This window comes from Leuresthes tenuis, unplaced genomic scaffold, assembly GCF_036924035.1.
Source record: "Leuresthes tenuis unplaced genomic scaffold, fLeuTen1.0.hap1 SCAF_2, whole genome shotgun sequence".
In the NCBI taxonomy this organism is placed as follows: Eukaryota; Metazoa; Chordata; class Actinopteri; order Atheriniformes; family Atherinopsidae; genus Leuresthes; species Leuresthes tenuis.
Window position 1 is genome coordinate 42699935 of NW_027325356.1, and position 20193 is coordinate 42720127.

At 42.2% G+C, this 20193-nt stretch overlaps 1 protein-coding gene across 1 annotated transcript in view; it reads left to right on the forward strand.

Annotated features, from left to right (window-relative positions):
- The window catches only part of il16 (interleukin 16), a 113946-nt gene that overhangs the window by 44245 nt on the left and 49508 nt on the right, over positions 1-20193 (forward strand). Inside the window, exons 8-11 of the mRNA XM_072381322.1 lie at positions 6056-6187; positions 6542-6647; positions 11908-12056; positions 19826-19936. Of these exons, the coding sequence (XP_072237423.1) occupies positions 6056-6187; positions 6542-6647; positions 11908-12056; positions 19826-19936 (498 nt within the window). The remainder of the gene's footprint in view (positions 1-6055; positions 6188-6541; positions 6648-11907; positions 12057-19825; positions 19937-20193) is intronic.

Here is a 20193-nt window from a genome sequence, read left to right on the forward strand (position 1 = left end):
CCCTTCCACTTGATAATAGAAAGGACATTATTTGCCCCTCAGATTCAGACTGGCATTCCATTTAGCTTGATATAACTCTGTCATCTAGAAATTTAAACCACCAGATGATATATTACAATTTTACCCATAGATCTTATTTCACCCCGCAAAGACTGTATCAGATGAAGTGTAGAGATGATCCGTACTGTGGTTTTTGTTCAAGCAATAAAATGGGTACCTATATTCATATGGTTTGGCAGTTCCTGGAGGTTGACAGATTTTGGTTAAATATTTCAAGTATTCTGTCTAATCCTTTGGATAGAGCTCGTCCCTCACTCACAACACTTGCTCTTGCTCAATGATACATCATCATTGAAGCTTACTGTAAATGAGAAACGACTTTTGTTAGCCGGACTTACAGCTGCAAAAAAATTATAGCCTGTCGCTAAAAATCGCCACATATGCTGTCAGTGAGGGAATGGCTCCTGAAGTATAAGGACATCGCTTAGATGGAGTTGTCTACAGCACGACTTCGCCGTGCCAAGGTACAAAATATCTCCTGCTGGTCAAGGCATCTACAAAGGATATGTGCCCTATTGTAGCAGTATGAATTTGTATTTGGAATGATGTTTATGTTGAGATCACCTGTAGGATCCCTGGGAGGGGCGGGGTAAGGGTTATGAGTGACTGAGCGATCATATAGTGATTGAGTGATTGATTGAGATTGAGTGAATTTTTGTTTATGTAAGATGTTCTATGGGTTTTTTTCATTTTGTTTATGTTCTTTTTTGTTTGTTTGCTTTACTATATATATATATATATATTCTTTTTCTCTTTAGTATTACTATGATATATACTTCTTATAATATATACTAATAACATATACTGTTTTTACTGTCTTGTAGATACTTGTGCATGCCTGTAAGTTCTCCTTTGCCTTGGGCTCACTATTGGGATTGGGGGAGGGCTGGAGCAGATACAGCCGCCATTGTTTTCTATGTGGTGTCACCCTGAACACATAATGTCTGCCTCTACTAAAATGAAAAAGAATAATAAACAACTGATCACAAAAAAAACAAAAAACAATCCAATTCATTGTAATGCAATCATAATACAATCAGATTCATCCATACATCCATCCATTGTCATCATCTTATCTCATGTCAGGTCCCAGAGGCAACAGATTAAGGAGAGAAATATCCCTCTACCCAGCAAAGCTTTCCAGTTCCTCCTGGAGAATTCAACGACTCAGACACTTCACTTTCACTTTCAACAGGGGCCTTCCCAGATTGTGCTTGTTTTGGAGAATTTCTGACTTGAACTGAGGATGTTGTCAGGTAGTGAAGGAGCGGCTGTAGCTCAGGAGGAAGAGCAGTCGCCCACCAATCGGAAGGTCGGTATGAATGTGTGTGAATGCTTAGAAAGCACGTAGTTATATCCTAAGACGTGCTGTATGAATGTGTGTGAGTGGGGTGAATGCAGCATGTAGTGAAGCGCTTTGAGTGGTCAGCTAGACTAGAAAAGCGCTATACAAGTACAAGTCCATTTACCATTTACCACTTTCTGGATCTCCTCAATCTTGCTAGCATGTGGATCTAGTGGGAACTAGAAACTGGGAACTCTCCCAATGCGCATGCACTGACGTGCTTGCAGCCTGTTGCAGTTGCTCCTGTTTATTATATCTCTTTTCCCGCTATCTTAAGCATTTTTATTTGTATTTTAAGTGTTTAAACGCAGTACTTTAACTCAGTGCACTCTAGAATAATGTGCATAGATAGAGTTGGACCCCATACAGTTTGCCTACGGAGCCAACAGGTCTGTAGACGATGCAGTCAACCTGGCCCTCCACTACATCCTATAGCACCTGGACTCCGCAGGTACCTACGCCAGGATCCTGTTTGTGGATTTCAGCTCTGCTTTTAACACAATCATCCGGGCTCTGCTTCAGGAGAAGCTCACCCAGCTGAGTGTGCCTGACTCCACCTGCAGGTGGATTACAGACTTCCTGTCTGACAGGAAGCAGCATGTGAAGCCCCCCCAGGGCTGTGTTCTTTCTCCTCTGCTCTTCTCCCTGTACACCAACAGCTGCACCTCCAGTCATCAGTCCAGCAAGCTCCTGAAGTTTGCAGACGACACCACTCTCATCGGACTTATCTCTGATGGTGACGAGTCCGCCTACAGGTGGGAGGCTGTCCATCTGGTGACCTGGAGCAGGGAGAACAACCTGGAGCTCAACGCTCTAACCACAGTGGAGATGGTTGTGGACTTCAGGAAGAACTCAGCCTCAGCTACCCCCATCACCCTCCCTGACTCCACAACTGACACTGTGCAGAGGATGCAGAGGATGCACTTCCTGCGGCAGCTGAAAAGATTCAACCTGCCAAGGACAGTGATGGTGCACTTCTACTCCTCCATCACTGAGTCTATCCTCTCCTCTTCCATCACCATCTGGTACGCTGCTGCCACCACCAAGGACAAGAGCAGACTGCAGCGTGTCATTCAGTCTGCAGAGAAGGTGATTGGCTGCAATCTTCCATCTCTCCAGGACCTGTACGCCTCCAGGACTCTGAGGCGCGCAGGGAAAATTGTGGCTGATTCCTCCTACCCCAGTCACAAACTATTTGAGACACTCCCTTCTGGTAGGAGGCTGCGGTCCATCAGGACCAAAACCTCATGCCACTAGAACAATTTCTTCCCATCCGCTACTAGTCTTATCAACAAGGCCAGAGCCCGACTTGACACTGATTCACTTCCTCTCCCCTTTCAGAACTACAAGCTACATTAACATAGCATCTTCAGACCTTCTGCGGTACATTAACGCACAGTCTCTATTTATTTGGGACCATTTCATCCTGTTGTATATCTGCATATTTATAGTATTTATAGCATTCAGCTCTCACTACAGCGTCTGAATTTTGAGATTCAGTATAAAAATATATATCTGGAGTCTGTATATATATATTTATTGTCTGCACCAATTAAAGTCAAATTCCTTGTAAGTGCAAACCTACTTGGCAATAAACTTGATTCTGACTCTGAAATCCACATCTTCCATCCGCAGCTTCCATCACCAGGCCACCCCCATCTCTGTGATTGATACCAACATCACTCCTGTTGCCATTCCTCCGCTACAACCTGGGCGGCTCTGTCTGTCTCTAACTATAAAGGAGATTGGAGCTGAGCTCAGGAGACTTCAATCAGGGATGGCTGCAGGCCCAGATGGAGTCTGTCCAAGACTTCTGAGGGACTGTGCTGGTCCAATCCAATACATTTTATTTATAAAGTAAAGTTTAAATAAACACAGGTTTATTTATTTATAAATAAGTTTTATTTATAAATGTTCCCAAAGTGTTGTACAATAAAATTAACACAATAAAACATAATAAATAAATAGAATCTTCCCCAGATAAAATATCTGTGCACATAAAATCAACAACCTACGTAGTGTTAAAAGCCAAAACAAAAAAAAGAGGTGCATTTTAAGAAGAGTTTTTTAGAATTAGACAGCAAGGAGGCATGTTTAATGTGCAGCGGCAGTTCGTTCCATAATTCTGGAGCTGCAGCTGAAAATGCTTGGTCCCCTCTGAGCTTCATTTTGGGAACCCTCAGGAGCAATTGGTTTGCTGACCTGAGAGATCGGCTGGGTGTGTAGGAGTGCAGAAGTTCAGAGAGGTTTTATGTGGCAAGACCATTTAGAGATTTAAAAGCAAATAAAATAATTTTAAAATAAATTCTAAAATGCATGGGTAGCCAGTGGAGTGAAGCTAAAATCGGTGAAATGTGCTTAAACTGCCTTGTGCCAGTTAAAAGACATGCAGCTGCATTTTTTACCAGTTGAAGATATGCCATGGAGGACCTACTGACCCCCATATGAAGGGCATTGCAGTAATCCAGCAGAGTGGTCACAAAGGCGTGGATTACTGTTTCAAAGTGCTGTCTCCGGGGAAAAGAAGCTTGCTTTCACCACAGCTTTAATCTGGCTTCAAACTTAAGATGCACATAGACTTTTACCCCCAAATCATTAATGATAGGTTTGGCATACTGTGCCAAGGAACCCAAGTCGATTGAAGGGGTCAGAGAGTTGCCGCCTTTTTAATTAAAATTTTAAAAGTTTAGAGCCATCCAGGACTACAGGACTACAGACCAGTGGCTTTGACATCTCATATCATGAAGACCTTGGAGAGACTCCTTGTCCATAGCATGAGATTGCTGGTTGCTGAGGATCTTGACCCCCTCCAGTTTTCCAACCAAAAACACATAAGAGTGGAAGATGCGATTCTGTTCATGCTGCATCGGGCATATACTTATCTGGATGTGCCTGGTTCATATATGAGAATCATTTTATTTGACTTCCCCAGTGCTTTCAACACCATAAGGCCTCCCATACTGAAAGACAAGCTTCTAGGTATGGGTGTGGCCCCCTCCCTGACATCGTGGATTATAGACTATCTGACTAGACCACAGTATGTCAGGATGGGGAGATGTGTCTCTGGAACACTGGAATTATTGTATTGGGGCTTCCGCAAGGTACTGTTTTGGCTCCTTTTCTTTTCACCCTGTACACATCGAACTTCAGGTACAACTCAGAGTCCTGCCACATACAGAAGTATTCTGATGATACAGCTGTTGTGGCATGTGTGCGCGGTGGACAGGAGGAGTACAGGGACCTTGTGGAGTCCTTCAATGGCTGGATCAAAAAGAACTGTCTGCTCATGAACACTACAAAGACTACAAAGAGCTGGTGTTGGACCTCAGGAGATCTAAAACTCCATATCAGTCTGTCTGCATTGATGGAGGGGAGATAGAGACTGTTCAGACCTGCAAATACCTGGGAGTGGTGCTGGACAATAAACTGGAGTGGTCTGCCAACATAGAAGCAGTGTACAGGAGGGGCCAGAGCCGTCTGTTCTTCGTGAGACAGCTCAGGTCATTCAATGTCTGTAGTGATGATTCAATTCAATTCAATTCAGTTTTATTTATATAGCACCAAATTACAACAACATCTCAGCACTTAAATAAATAATATAGTCAAATTCAAGTCAATTGGAAACATGATGTGCATGTTTTATCACACTATCATTAAGAGTGCACTGTTCTATGCTGTTGTCTGCTGGGGGAGTTGTACTACAGACAAAAACTGTAGGCGCCTGGACAAACTGGTGAAAAAGGCAGAAGGCTGGACTCTCTCAGTGCTGTGGTGGAGCAACGGATGAGGATTAAATTAATTTTGTTTTGGAAAACAATAAACATCCTCTCCAGAGCAGGACAGAGGAGCAGCTGCATTGAGAGACTCATCTTGCTGCGCTGCAGGACTGAGAGTTTCAGGAGGTCCTTTGTCCCCACAGCCATAAGGCTTTTTAACATTGACTGCTGACATATTTTTCTCAAATTTATTTATGTATTAATTTATTATTATTATTGTTCTAAAATACAATCATAAATGTTTTTAAAAATTTTGAGCTACTTCACAAATTTTGAATTTCCCCCACTAGTGGATGAATAAAGTATTCTATTCTATTCTATTCTATTCTATTCTATTCTATTCTATTCTGAAAACAAAGTGCTTTGTTTGGAAAATGTGGTCTATGAGATCTTTAATATATGATGTTTGGAGATATGATGGTCATTAAGAGCTTTAATATGTGAGAAGAAGAATATTAAATTCTATTCTAAATTTAACAGGAAGCCAATGAAGAGAAGTTAAAACTGGAGAAATATGATCTTTCTAGCTCATTTTTTTAAACAGGACGGCCTCTACCCAAATCAGGAGGGTGGAGGGCATCATGAGGTTTTGGCAAGTTCCTGTTGCTATATAACATTATCATTTTACAATTATTTGTGAAATACATATTTATTTATAATAAAGTAATTATTTTGTGACAATTCTCTATAATTATTTTGAGCTAAAATGACGATATCCCTAAAAAGACCACCTTGAGATTGATTTATTTAATTTTTTTTATTATCTTTTGGTGCTGAAAATTAGGTGAACTTTCCGCTCCTGAGGAGCAGTTGTCTTATTTGTCTTGGGCAAAATTTAATATGTTTCTCCTTTCTGATTGGTTGTGCACTTAAGGTTGTTTCTACATGTGAGGGCAGTCTCCATTCACATAGTCTAGAGCATCCAGCTCTTGTTTCTCCTCCTGATCCTCTGTCGTTACCAGGATACACAGCTGAGGAACTTTCATCCAACAACAATCACCTCAAAGTAAATACAATTTTTTAGTCTGTCATGCAGTTTTGGTTGTTTTTCACATCAATATAGTGATTAAATCATTTTCTTTCTTTTTTCTTTAATGAAGGCTGATAACTCAGTTAAGGTGTTCTGAAATCACAAGTGTGTGGGTGTGTGTGTGTACATTTATGTGTACTTTATTTCTTATTGTGGGATATTTACTCACATTATGGTTAACTAAGTGAAAGTGTCCATAACATTAGTAATGGATAGTTAAGTTAAAAATCTTAAATTTATGGCAATATTAGATGTATTTATGGTGATGTGCAGTGTTAAGGAAATGTCTTCTGAAGTTGAGAGAGCATGTCTGTGTGTGTCTTTTTATAGTTACCCGACCCACAGGTAAATAAAGAGATATGCTTGGGCAAAGCAAAGACTGAGCAGAGTCCACCAGGACTGATGGCCAGCAACAGGACACACTCAAATTCAACAAGTATGTGCCATACACTATAACCCTACCGCATGTCTGCAAATTAAAGATCCATCCATTTTCTATACCGTCAATCCGTCGGTAGCGGGTGGGCCGGAGCCTATCCCAGCAGTCCAAGTTAAAGATACTCACCAAAAATATTTAATTCATGATTCAAGAACATGGTTATTATGTCGGTAAATTAGCCACCAAAATTATTAAATTTAGTCCTTTTGTCACTTCTTTTACAAATTTAAGTTGGTCTTTACAATTGTGGCACTGTTACGGACATATAACCATAATATTTGGTAATTGTTGTATATCACACTGAGCTCTCCAGTTTTCAGTAGTATCCAGTAGTGGATAAACTAGAAATAAAGAAATGCAAGTTAGACCAGGGATGTTCAGTCAGAAGACAACAATTTGTCTTTGTTGAGATAGGTTTAATCATAAAGAAGGGCATGTTAAACAATTGAAAACGTAACATCGGATGATGCATATCACAAGTTAAACATAATAATAGAAATATCATATATAACGTATACACAAAAGTATATATAAAGAGCCATCCAAGTTTCCACAACCCTCACTCAGGAAGTTGACAAAGAACTCAATGTGATTCTTGTTCCAAACTGTGCCACACACAGGTCTCTGACCAATACTTCATGCAGTTCACTGTTTATCTACCAGTTACGATTACTGTTACACTACCTCTGGTTTCTATTCTGGTGCCATCTCCAAGACCTGTTTCCTACCAACCTTGTCTCCTTATATTATTTTTCTGTGCTGGTTTGGACACTGTGCTACTCGAATAATTTACGCAAGTACACTGTCACATCTGTTATGATGCGTAACCATGGTAATGGTCCTATCAAGTCTTATTTCGAGGACAGGAAATATTTTGTTGAAATTGGTAACTGTGTCTCAGACCAAATGACTACGACCTGTGGAGTTCCCCAGAGGTCAATCCTGGGACCTCTATTGTTCAATCTGTACATCCATTAGGCCAGCTAATATGCAGCTGTGTCTAACCACAACTATGCAGATGACACTCTGATCTACGTTTCACTGTTGGCAGGAGAACATGGTCCTGTACATTAATTGTGTCAATGCAACAAATTGTACACAAGCTCTGCTTGTGTACAAGTCTCTTCATGGTCTAGCACCAAAATACATCCCCTCCTGCGGCTCGTCTGGTCTTCGATCAGCCTATCAATATCAATATCAATAGCCTAAAAGAGCACACGTCACCCCTCTGTTCATTGAACTTCACTGGCTACCCTTAGCCGCCTGCATCAAATTCAAGTCACTGATGTTAGCTACAAAGTGCTTATTGGAGCGGCTCCCATCTACTTGAATGCTCTTGCAAAGGCTTATGTCACAACTCGGTCCTTCCGTTCGTCCCAGAATTGTCGTCTAGCAGCTCCTACACCACGCCTAAGACAATCCAGACTCTTTTCATGTGTCGTCCCACGATGGTGGAATGACCTACCGAGCGCTACCAGAACAGGGGCGTCCCTGTCTATCTTCAAGAAACTCTTGAAAACCCAGCTCTTTAGAGAGCATCTCCTATCCCAGCACTTACCTTGTACTTCCCTACCCCCTCTATCTCTGCACTTTATCTTTCTGCACTTCTTTCTATGCCTGCACCCTATCTCTACTCTGTCACCTCTGACAGAGTCAGACTAGTGGTTTCCTTCTATGTAGTTTATTGTTAGCTTTTCATATAGCTTGTTATATCTTCATTTGTAAGTCGCTTTGGATAAAAGCGTCTGCTGAATACATAAACATAAACATTCCTGAGTGTAGACTCATGTTTGCTGAATATTGTTTTGTTGCTTGAGCCCGAAGTGTAATATCTTTTAACTGTACTGCGCTTGCAGTGCGTAAGCTTGTGCACAGCCAGACAGTCAGTTAACAACTATAAAGTTCTTCAATAACGCGGTTTCTCTAAACCAAAGAATATAGACTTTTTAAGACATTTAACCTGTTCACTTATTTAACTAAACATTTTAATTCCTTAGGAATTAGGCAGCACAATAAATAAGATTAAATTTAATTGAAAACTCAAAAATTAGTCTCCACATTCAAAACATTTCTTGATTCTTCTCAAGACCTCAGTGCTGACAATGTTACCAAATTCTTCACAGAGAAGTTAATGGCAATCAGCAGTCAATTATCTGATTCATCTAGAGACTGCCACCCTTCCTAGTTTAAAGTCACAACACCCACCCAAGCCCTCTGTCTAATTAAAATACAATACATACAATCTTCTACTAGCTTTCATGAGCCGAGACCTGGTATATGTCCTGAGTATGCAGTCATTGACTTATTTGGGTAGTGTGAAGATAACGATCAGAGTGGAGACAACATTCCTCTTTAAAACACAGCTCTCTTTGTCTCCCCTCTCCTCCTTGTGAAGTTTTGATATTTGATGGCCTCTCTGGCCGTGACATTTGTATAGTGATAATAAGCAGATTTTCAGAAAAACATAAAACTATAGAATTTGATTTGCTTAATTTTAGATCTCCTCTGTCCAAGTTCCTGTTAGAAAATTACTTAATTTAATTAATTTTAGTTCAGTTTCATTTATATATGGTCATCTAAAGGCACTTCAAAGATACAGTCCAATTCAAGCTGATTATAATCTAGTGAATTGTAATACAGTCATAGTCCAATCAAATTTAATCAAATTCATCCATCCATCCGTCATCTGCCCCCAAACATTCCCAGGCAGCCGAGAGACATAGTCTCTCCAACATGTCCTGGGTCTTCTCCGGGGGTCTCCTCCCAGTGGGACGTGCCCAGAACACCTCACCAGGGAGGCGTCCAGGAGGCATCCTAACCAGATGCCCGGGCAACTTCATCTGACTCCTCTCAATGTGGAGGCACAGCGGCTCTACTCCGAGCCCCGCCCGGATGACAGAGCCTCTCACCCTATCTCTAAGGGAGAGCCCAGACACCCTGCGGAGGAAACCCATTTCGGCCGCTTGTATCCACGATCTCGTTCTTTCGGTCACTACCCACAGCCTTTGACCGTAGGTGAGAGTAGGAACGTAGACTGACTAGTAAATCGACAGCTTCGCCTTCTGGCTCAGCTCCTTCTTCACCATGATGGGTCGGTGCAGATCGGTACAGCAGATCAGTAGTGGACAAAAACTTTTTGGTTCGTCCTGTTTCTGTTATCCTGTACACACTGACATATCGAAGCATTGCAATACCTCTGCCTTCATTTTATTCTGCCTCTTTTGAAGTCTCTGTCTGCCCTTATCATCTGAAATCCAGGTTAAAAGACATTGGAGTCTGGTGTATGCTCTCATAGCCTTGTCTCAGTGACAGGCATAACGCTGCATTTTCAGTATTCTTGCTATGTCATTATGGGTGTTCCATGCTCCCCCTCAGTATTGAGACTTGGTTTAAACTTTCTTCACTTCATTCTTCATCTTGCTTCTGCCCAGCATCCACAACTTTTCCTCTTTAATTCATACAGAATTTGTCCTCTTTATTCAGGTACAAGTTGATATTTGAAAAGCTCAGTCAGCTGCACCCTGCTTTGTTACAAACAACTTATCTGCTGGCATGAGCAAATGTCAAAAAGTGTCAGTTCTAAATCACTGAAATCATTGAAGATTTATGGGGAACTCCGGTATTTTTAAACCTAGACCTTATTTCTGGCATGAAATACGTTTATCTACTTAAACGATTGCTCGAGAGCCACGTATATCCATATAACGAGAGAGAGCAGGGCATTGAAAATACAGCCTCTAAATAAGGCATCATCTGTCTTTATTTCACCAATTTATTTAAGATGAATGAATGAATGAACGTTTACTATTGCACTGTTAGCTCATAGCTGCTGTGTTGTTGTTATTAGCAGCTATCAGGGGGCTTATAGAGGACTTTCCACACAATCGTCTACTGGGATGATGTCATTGACGCGCTGCTGCAGCACAGCTTATTCACTCCGTGCTCTGTGACAGTCGGTTAACTTCACACGTAGTTTGCTACTGATAGTTTTGTGCAACATGGTAGGATATTTATCAGATTTTAACAACGTGGACAACAGCTTTGAGTATGATGGACGTCCTTACCGGAGTGAATGAGCTGTGCTGCAGCGGCGGGCGTCGATGATGTCATCCCAGTAGACAAGTGTGTAGAAAGCCCTCTATAAGCCCTCCGATAGCCGCCTAAACCTCTGGCAGAACCAAACTCAGGAGGGGTGGTCATCCGCCTCGACCTGCTGGAGTTTGAGAAGACAGAAAAGAGGGAAAAGAGGGGGGAAAAACACCATAACACCATTCAAAGGATACCTGTTGGAACAGGGAAACACAAGTCGAGTTCTGCTAAGGGGCGGATAACGGGGTTAGCTACGCTATGTGGCTCCGCACTGACAAAAGAGACCTGGCTAGCTATTGGGTGGTTCTCAATGATGAAGAGCTGAGCTTCCAATTCAGATCACCTTGCCTCTGAAACTACGAAAAGACATTTGTTACATGTACCATTATCGCTAAGAGGCAGAGGAGTAACTAAACATATGACACACGGAGCAAATGAAAGCAGGAGATAGAAGGAGAGAACTGGTCACCATGCTAAGCGAGAGAACCACACATCCCTAGATAAGTAAAATTAAACACCACAGATATTTATGAGTGAGAGCAATAGAACAAGTGTGCGATAGTTAACTATGCAAAAATGTGTGACTTATAAGAAGAAATTGAGGGATCTTTAATAGTCCACGAAGAATAAGAAGTTCCACAGAACACAAAAAAGGTAACTAGAAATCAAACAGAACACACATGAACAAAAGCTCCTACAAAATATAAATCAAGACAACAAGGAGATAGTAATTAAAAGCAGAACCAAAACCCATGACCACAACAATATACATGAATAGTGGGAATAGCTCTGCTTCTTTCGTCGTGATATCATGTTGTTATTCCAGTGTCCTGTACAATACCGTGTAAAATGTTCAAAAACATATGTACATTTTTATACAGGTGAATTAAACCAATCTTAATTGATGCTGCATGGCATTTAATATCACACTGTTAAATGGATTTTCTGTCAGCACCCTCCATCAGAGCAGGTAGATGACAATTTTTCACTCACAGCTCCTATTTTTTGCACTGGTATCACCTTTACATGTCCTGTGTTTTTTCAATATGCACCCTGATTTCATGTGTAGATTTTTACATTTGATTCTCTATGTACGAAAGTGAGGTTAACTATTTGACTCTCATGATATAGAGATTTATTAATTTCATGATACTTTTTACAAAACCAGGTGTTCATCCGTATTGGATTGGAGATCTGAATAGCATCATTATGAAGACCGCTGACTTGTGCATCAATCACCCTCATGAGAATGATAGTTTCTATGGAAACAGGAAGTCTCTGTCCGAGCAGCTTGAGTTTCTTCAAACGGCTACACAGGTATTTGACTGATCAAATATATTTTTCAAAATCATGGCTGGTGATCATAGATTCTTAAGGACCGTGTAAAAATGAAAGGTTAAAAAAATATTAGTTTCATATATATGTGTGTGTGTGTGTGTGTCGTATATATAGTAGTAAAAAGTGGATGGTAAAAGGTGCATGGAGGTCCTCAGTTGTAAACAAATAAAAAAAGGTGTTTTAGGTTGACATAGTCAAACGTTAGATGTTATATTTTACAAGTGGTCAAAACAGCAAAGAACCGACTACTGAAGGTAAAGAAAAAGGGGATGATGATATGGTATCTCTTTTTTTCGGTTACCGGCCTTATCCGCAGCAAGTCTGTGTAGCTCTCAATTTTGTTTGTCGTTTATATAATTATATGTAATTTTTAGTTTTTATCTAAACTTGTTTAGTGATTTTTAGTGATCTGCTTTTTACTTAGATTTCGTTTTATTTTCATCTTTATTTAACTTTTATTTTTTGACAATGTACACTGCTACCAGTACTAGAGCAGTGTACACAAGAGAAGAACTGTTGGCACTGTCAAGGATTAGACGCAGCATTAAACATCCAATTCCGACCGAGCTAAAAAAGCTGTACCGTGGATGCAGAGCTGGAGCAAAACGAAAGGCAAAGAGGGACAACATGAGGTGGAGGTACAAGCTTTTTCTGCTCTTGGTGGTTATGGGAAACCGCTAACTCGCTACCAAACAAGTGTGATCATAATAATAATAACAATACCTTCATTTTATATAGCGCCTTTCAAAACACTCAAGGTCTTATGGACATTAGAAGCCAAAAGCCTCCAAAAAGAGATGGGTTTTAAGGTGTTGTTTAAAGATGGCCAGTGAAGGGGCATTTTGAATGTGGTTGGGTAGATTATTCCAGATGAGCTAGAGGTGCTTGTGCAGAACCAACAGCTGTATAAGGAGAGCAGTTTGATCTGTCTGTCTGAGTCCTGACTGAACGACAACACACCAGACTCATGTGTGGACATATCCGGCTTCACAGCCGTACGAGTGGATCGTGACCGGAGTACGAGCGTTAAGCGGAAAGGAGGAGGTATTATCCTGTTTTTTAATCAGAGATGGGTTAACCCCCGCAATGTGACCGTTAAGGAGAGGGTATGTTGTCCAGACATTGAACTGCTGTCAGTTGGTTTCCGTGCCTTCTATGCACCCAGAGAGTTCCCATATACAGTCGACATCGTTGTTTACATTCCACCGAGGGTAGCACCTACAATGGTGTGTGATGTCATCCATGATGCTGTTGCTAGGATACAGACCCAGCTGGCATTCATTGCAATTACAGGGGATTTCAACCATGTCTCTCTATTCTCCTGCCTGACTGGCTTTGTACAGTATGTGGACTGTCCAGCATGTGGAGAAAAGACATTAGATCTGTTTTATGCTAAAGTGAAGGAGGCTTACAGGGCAGTGTCTTTTCCACCACTGGGTAGATCTGATCACAGCATGGTCTATCTATAACCCACATACAGACTTTGTGTACAAAGACTTCCTGTTACTACCAGATCTTTCAGGAAGTGGTCACCGGAGGCGCGTGATGCATTGAGAGACTGCTTTGATGTCACAGACTGGGTTGTACTGCTGGAGGAAGAAGAAATGGACATGGAAGGTCAGCACCATCACTGACTACATTAACTTCTGTAGGGACACTGTGATTCCAGTGAGGACTGTAATGTGCTATCCGAATAATAAACCATGGATCACCAGTGACATCAAAGACCTCCTGAACCAGAAAAAGATGGCGTTCCAGAATGGGGATGGAGAAAGGCAGAGGAATGTACAACAGGAGCTTAAAAAGACACTACATCGAGCTAAGGTGGAGTACAAGAAAAAGGTAGCGAGACAGCTGGAGAACAATAACACCAAGGAGGTGTGGAGGGGCATGAGGACCATCACTAGATGCAAATAACCTGGTCCGCTCATCTTTGTGGCACAGGCTTGTCATGTTGGTTCCACCTCTTGATACTGAAGAACTCTCAGTCTGTGGAAGGTGATGATGACAGAGCCAATACTTTTAACCAATATTTCAACAGGTTTGATAGTATGGCTTCTTCCACCTCTGCTGCTGCTCCCTTCACTCCCACCACTTCAGCTGCTTCCTCTATACTGCTTCCACTGCCCAGCTGTACTTCCATCTCAATGGCAACACGCATTGCCAAGCTTCCTCTTCCACCTGACTGCACCTCCACCTCTGCAGCAACTCTCACCAACAGGCTTCTTCTGTCCAGCTGTACCTCCACCACTTCGGCAGCTTCCACCACCAGGCATCCTGAGCACAGCTGCACCTTCACATCCGTGGCTGCTCCCACTGCCTGGCCTCCTCAGTTCAGCTGCACCTCCACCTCTGCAGCAACTCCCACCACTGGAACACTAGAATGCAGTACTGGGGCTCCGCAGGGTACTGTTTTAGCTTATTTTCTTTTCACCCTGTACACATCAGACTTCAGGTACAACTCAGAGTTCTGCCACATACAGAAGTATTCTGATGATACGACTGTTGTGGCATGTGTGCACGGTGGACAGGAGAAAGAGTACAGGTACGAAGAATAACTTTTTTCTCCTGAACACTACCAAAACCAAAGAGCTAGTGGTGGACTTCAGGAGATCTAAAACTCCATACCAGTTAGTCTGCATTGATGGAGGGGAGATAGAGACTGTTCAGACCTGCAAATACTTGGGGGTGGTGCTGGACAATAAACTGGAGTGGTCTGCCAACATAGAAACAGTGTACAGGAGGGATCATCTCTTCCTGAGACGGTTCAGGTCCTTCAGTGTCTGCAGTGACATCATGTGCATGTTTTATCACACTATCATTAAGAGGGCACTGTTCTATGCTGTTGTCTGCTGGGGGAGTTGCACTACAGACAAAAACAGTAGGCGCCTGGACAAACAGGTAAAAAAGGCCAGTTCTGTTTAAGGTAGAAGACTAGACCCTCTCAGTGCTGTGGTGGAGCAACGGATTAGGAGGAAACTGTATTCTGTTTTGGATAATAATAGACATCCTCTCCACAGCATCCTGGCAGGTCAGAGGAGCAGCTGCAGTGAGAGACTCATCTCACTGCACAGCAGGACTGAGAGGTTCAGGAGGTCCTTTGTCCCAACAGCTATAAGGTTTTTTGATAGTGACGGCTGACACTTTCTTCTCAAATTTCTTTCTTTCGTCATTGATTATTATCATTATTGTTGTTGTGGTCTAGTATACAATCATTGTAAACATTTATTTGAATATTTATTTTAAATATTATAAATGTTTTTTGAGCTACTCAACTAATTTGAATTTACCCACTGGGTGATGAATAAAGTATTTTTCTATTTCATCAATATGTTGCCACGAGAAATTTCAAATCCCCAGTCAGTGTTACGACTTGTGCCTAGTCGATTGACAAAAGTACCCAAGAGCTCATGCTGTAACACAGAGGTTTAATTAAGACAAGGTTTATTAAAAAAGAGGTAGTGTGGAGAGCAAGAGGGATGGTCCAAAGTGCATGGGCAAGCAGGTGGGTGCAGGGACTTGGTTTGCTTTTCACCTCCGCAGACAAAGGATGTGAAGTGAGGGAGAGTAGGCTGAGCATTTGGGTGGGTGGCACTTAATGAGGTTCTGTTGTTCTCCAGCTTTGAAGCCAAGCACCTCAATACCTGATTGTGGCGTCAGGTATATATCCCCTAAATCAAGCTGGTCTTGCAACCCACCAGGATGTGTTAAAGGGTTGCTAGGGCTGCACAGAGGTGACAGACTGGGTTCTCTCCAAGCCAGAGGTGTAAATTCGCTGACAATGAAGCTTAGCCTGTTTGTCTCCATATTCCACAGGTCATTCCATTTAATTTTCCTCTGTTCCACGGATTCCCACCTCATCCAACTGCCTTGCTGAGACTTGGGAGACTGCCCTGTCACATCTTGCTGCTTCCTCCTGGTGGCACAGTTGGTGTAGCCTTTAGCCAAGTGGGTGTTGTTGGTACCAGGCCCAATCCCCATGTGCCATGTTGTACTTGGCCCACAATGTCTCTGGTAAGCCCAGCTTTTGCTGCAGTTGTGTGCTCACCAGACTCTCCAACCGCTTGGCATGGGATAATGTGACGTTGTATATAATGATGATCGGCCACATGAGGCAGGGCAATAAACCAATTGGAAACACCACACCTTTAGGATCCCTGGGAGAACAGTGGAGTTGAGAGCAGTGCCACTAATTGTGTCCCGCCTGAGTTGTTCCAGTTGGTTGGAGTCCTTGAGGTTTGCAGTGTACAGTGCAGTTTCAGAGACTGTTGGTATCGGTTGATTGTTTATGAAGAACCTCTCATTGGTGAGCTGGCCTTTGACAATGGAGATGCTGCAAGATGTGCTGGGTTTAAGCTCCATTTGTGCCCACCCAACGTTTTCCTGGAGTTTACGCATCTGCTGGGTTGTTGTTATGGTAATCATATTCCCCTTCTGGCTCTCAACGAAGGCGGTCGCATTTCTACTCTCTCCTGATTCTGCCCTCTCCCATATCTCTCCTGCTTCTCTTGTCTTGTCCGGTCCTGTCTCAACTTCAGTGCCTCTCTCTGCATTGCTTTCAAACTAAATCATGGAATTGATCAGCTGGTCTCTAAACGCAATTGACAAAATCATTGCTACAAGAAGCTCGGGTCCAGGGGGTCCCGCCTGTCCTGACGGAATGTTTGCTGCTGGGTACACGAGGGACTCCTGGGAGAAGTGGAGAGTCGTGTGCCTGTCGATTCTTTCCGTTGAAGACATGGAGGATCTCTACATATTATGAACCATGATAACGGGCTTTCTGCTGATTGAATTAGGCATGTATCGCAAAATTCGGAAGTCGGAGACAGCAGTCACAGGCCTCAAGCTGTCCGGCATGTTTGAATCGGTGGGCAGAGCTATTGGCGCTCAGACTGTGGTCATTAACCGCAATATGGAAAACATCTTGGAGAAGCTGGTGGCTTTGCAAAGTCGTATGGATCGTTTTTATGACCAGAATGGACAAACAGAGTGAGTCGTGTCCATTGAAAAACGACTACTCGCCCTAACCAACTATCATAATCTAATCTGCATTCCTGCTCTCCTGGCAACGGCCTCGGCCAAGGCCGCTGCTGAAACAACTCTCCTGAAATCACTGCTGTGAGACGCTCTGAACTACTTCTCCCCTCCCTTCTTCTTGGACACCTGGAGATTGTTGAGTCCGACTGGGACCCAATCAAGGACTTCTCCATGGCAACCTGCTGTGGTATCACAATGACATCTTGTGAACTTTAACATTGGTTGAGAGCCAGACATAGAAACTCTCTGGGCTTTACCCCCATCCCCGCCTTCGTATGTCTTGCGTTTTTTATGTGTGAAACGAGAAAATGTTTGTTTATGTTTTGAGTTTTTATGTTGGATGGTGACCTATGTTACTGTTCTTGATGTGCTGAGGTTTTTTTTCCCGGCCCCACATTGTACTCCCTATGGAGTATAGTCTGTGGCTGTGTTTTTTTCCCCCTCTCCTCTTCCTTCTAACATCACCTTTCTGACACTCAAGGAGTTGTACAAAGTCTATGTTGATTGTTGCCCACTATTTCGTCTGGCAGGATTTTGGCCAGAGGATCTGGGGCTTGCTTCCTTCCATGTTCCTTTCTGCAGCTGATGGGCTGACGGGATGGGCTGAGCTCATGACTCTGGGAAACTCTGTGTTTGATTGAGCTACACTGGGGATCTGATACCCTGTGGACTGTGGTGCTTGTCCTGCCACTGGGCTTCACCTGACTGATTTGGCCTACCCCTAAGGAAGTAATGGTCAATGTGGGGTCCCTCACTCAGCTCACCTCAGCACTTCTTCCTGCCCTGAAGGATCTTAAGGCCTTTCTCTGATGTTACTATCTTCCAGTCACAAGTGCAAATCTGGAGCTTATGTCCTGCCAGTGCTGGTGTTTTCTTTACTGCTGTGCTGATCGCTTGCGTCATTGTCGATTCCATTCTCAAACACAGGTCAAACACTGTGTGATCCATAAAAGAGTCTTCTTGTGTCCCTGCTCTCACAGACTAAGGGCTCTTCCTTGAATAAACAAACAGAGATCTAAAAATAAATAAATAAGGACCCCCTCGAAAATTAGATGATGCATCTCAAGGGGCAATCCTTGAAATAAACAAGTTTTCATAGCCTAAGGTGGGTGGACTCAATTTGCTATCTAGTGACGGATCCTGCCAACATGGGTAGCTAGCCCATGCCAGCCCCGGTGGGGTCTGTTCCCTCCTGCCAGCAGTCTCTCCATGCCGTCACTAGGTCTTTCTTGGTTGTCAAATATATCTTTTTGCAAAGAGAACACAGGTAAGATATGGATTATCACAGTGTGAAGTGAGACAATCTGGCCGAGGTTTGGTTGTTCCTGTAGGTCCTTAAGAGGCCTTGATGAGTGCAGATGAAGGACAGGCGTGTAAGCAAGCGTTGACAAGACTCCTCCCTGGACTTTCTGGAACCTGCTTCACTCCACCTAGGGCTCAGAAACCAAAACAAAGACCACAGTAAGCAGGATTGTGAGAGTCAGAATATGCATATGCAGAATAACAAGCCCCTAATTAAATGCATTTGTAGTCTTTTGGGGCATTTGTTGCTCAAGAGGAAGATCAGTTGTCTGCCAAATAAGAGGTAAACAGTTCAGTTCCTGGCTTCACTGGACCATCATGTCGATGTGTCCTTGGGCAAGACGTTGAACCCCACCTCCACTGTACTGTTTTGGAGGGTCTTTTGTTAGACAAGCCAGTTAGGTATTTTATTTAATTTCTTTCTTGAGCGATAGCTCACTATCTCTCAAGATGTTATATAAATCTCATTTTATTTGGCACAATCACTTTGTCCCATCCTCCCCCACCTTGAAGTGTTTTTTGTTATAATAAACCTCATTTGTTCACTTCAACTGAGACTGGTTTGATTTATTGGTTGTCGTGTTATTTTCTGCCAACTGGTTTCACCAAGGGGACGTAACAATAGTTTATTGCTGAATGTGTGCATTTTAGTTTAATTTGCTCTTAAAGATCATTGTGCTGCTGATCAGGCAGTCTGCACAAAGAACCAAACACTTGTCTTTGAGCAGTCTTGAGGGTTTTGAATACACTACCCCTTGTTATTGCATTTATGTACACTGTTGTTCTTGCACTTAATATATATTATCCTTTTTACAATCAAGAATAATTTTTGTGATAATTTTCTTTTTTAATGTTAGAGCAGTTTTTTCTCCATATCCAAATATATTTGAAGATAAACTGATTTGTGACAGTTATTCTGTTGATAACTGAATTAATTTTATTCATAACTCCATAGGACATATGGTATGTGGTTTCTGAAGCTAAAATGAAATCTTGGAGTGAGTTGACTGGTAGGGCGGTTTAGTTATTTTAGTTGCTGCTCTATTAATCTACTGAAGGTGTAACCTTTGTCATAATAACAATTTCTCAGGAGCTGCTGCTGAATGTGGTGGTCAGCAACAATTGTCTGTCTATCTTATTTGAAAAACAGAGTTGTACAGCAAAGTTTTTGGACACACCGTGTGATTCCCATTTGATTGAGGAGTGTAACAGTCTTATTTTCGCTGAAGTTGACACTTAAACCAAGCTGGATTTCAAACTTGGGAAAGTCTGCAACATCTCCAAAACTCTTAATGCAGACATTCACTGATTTTATTATAAGGTTTTTATGAATGTTTTAAAGTAGGTGATATTTCAAAAGCATCTAAACAATATTGTGTGTGTGTTTATTATATGCTATTCCTCTCCAGCCACTTCACCGCCCCATACACTCTTTCAGCTCTGCCCACCTTGTCAGCTCCAGCAGCAGTACAAAAGCCTTCATAATCTGTAATATTGTGCTGATGAAGGGTCATGGAAAGGTAGGAACCAGACAGCAACAATCACAAAAACAACACTGTCCTTTTTTTTTTGCTCCTTTTCTTATCAATTTTATTGTGAGTAAAGGTTATCAGTTGTAAGCAGCAGGAACAAAAAATTTGCACGTCATTATAAGTCCTGAACACAAGTGGAGCTGAGAGCCAAACTCACTTTTTCCAGTTATATGTTTAATATATTTTTGTCATGCTTCTAAGACAACTATGTACAAACAAAACTCTATCATACCAACCCATCGTAA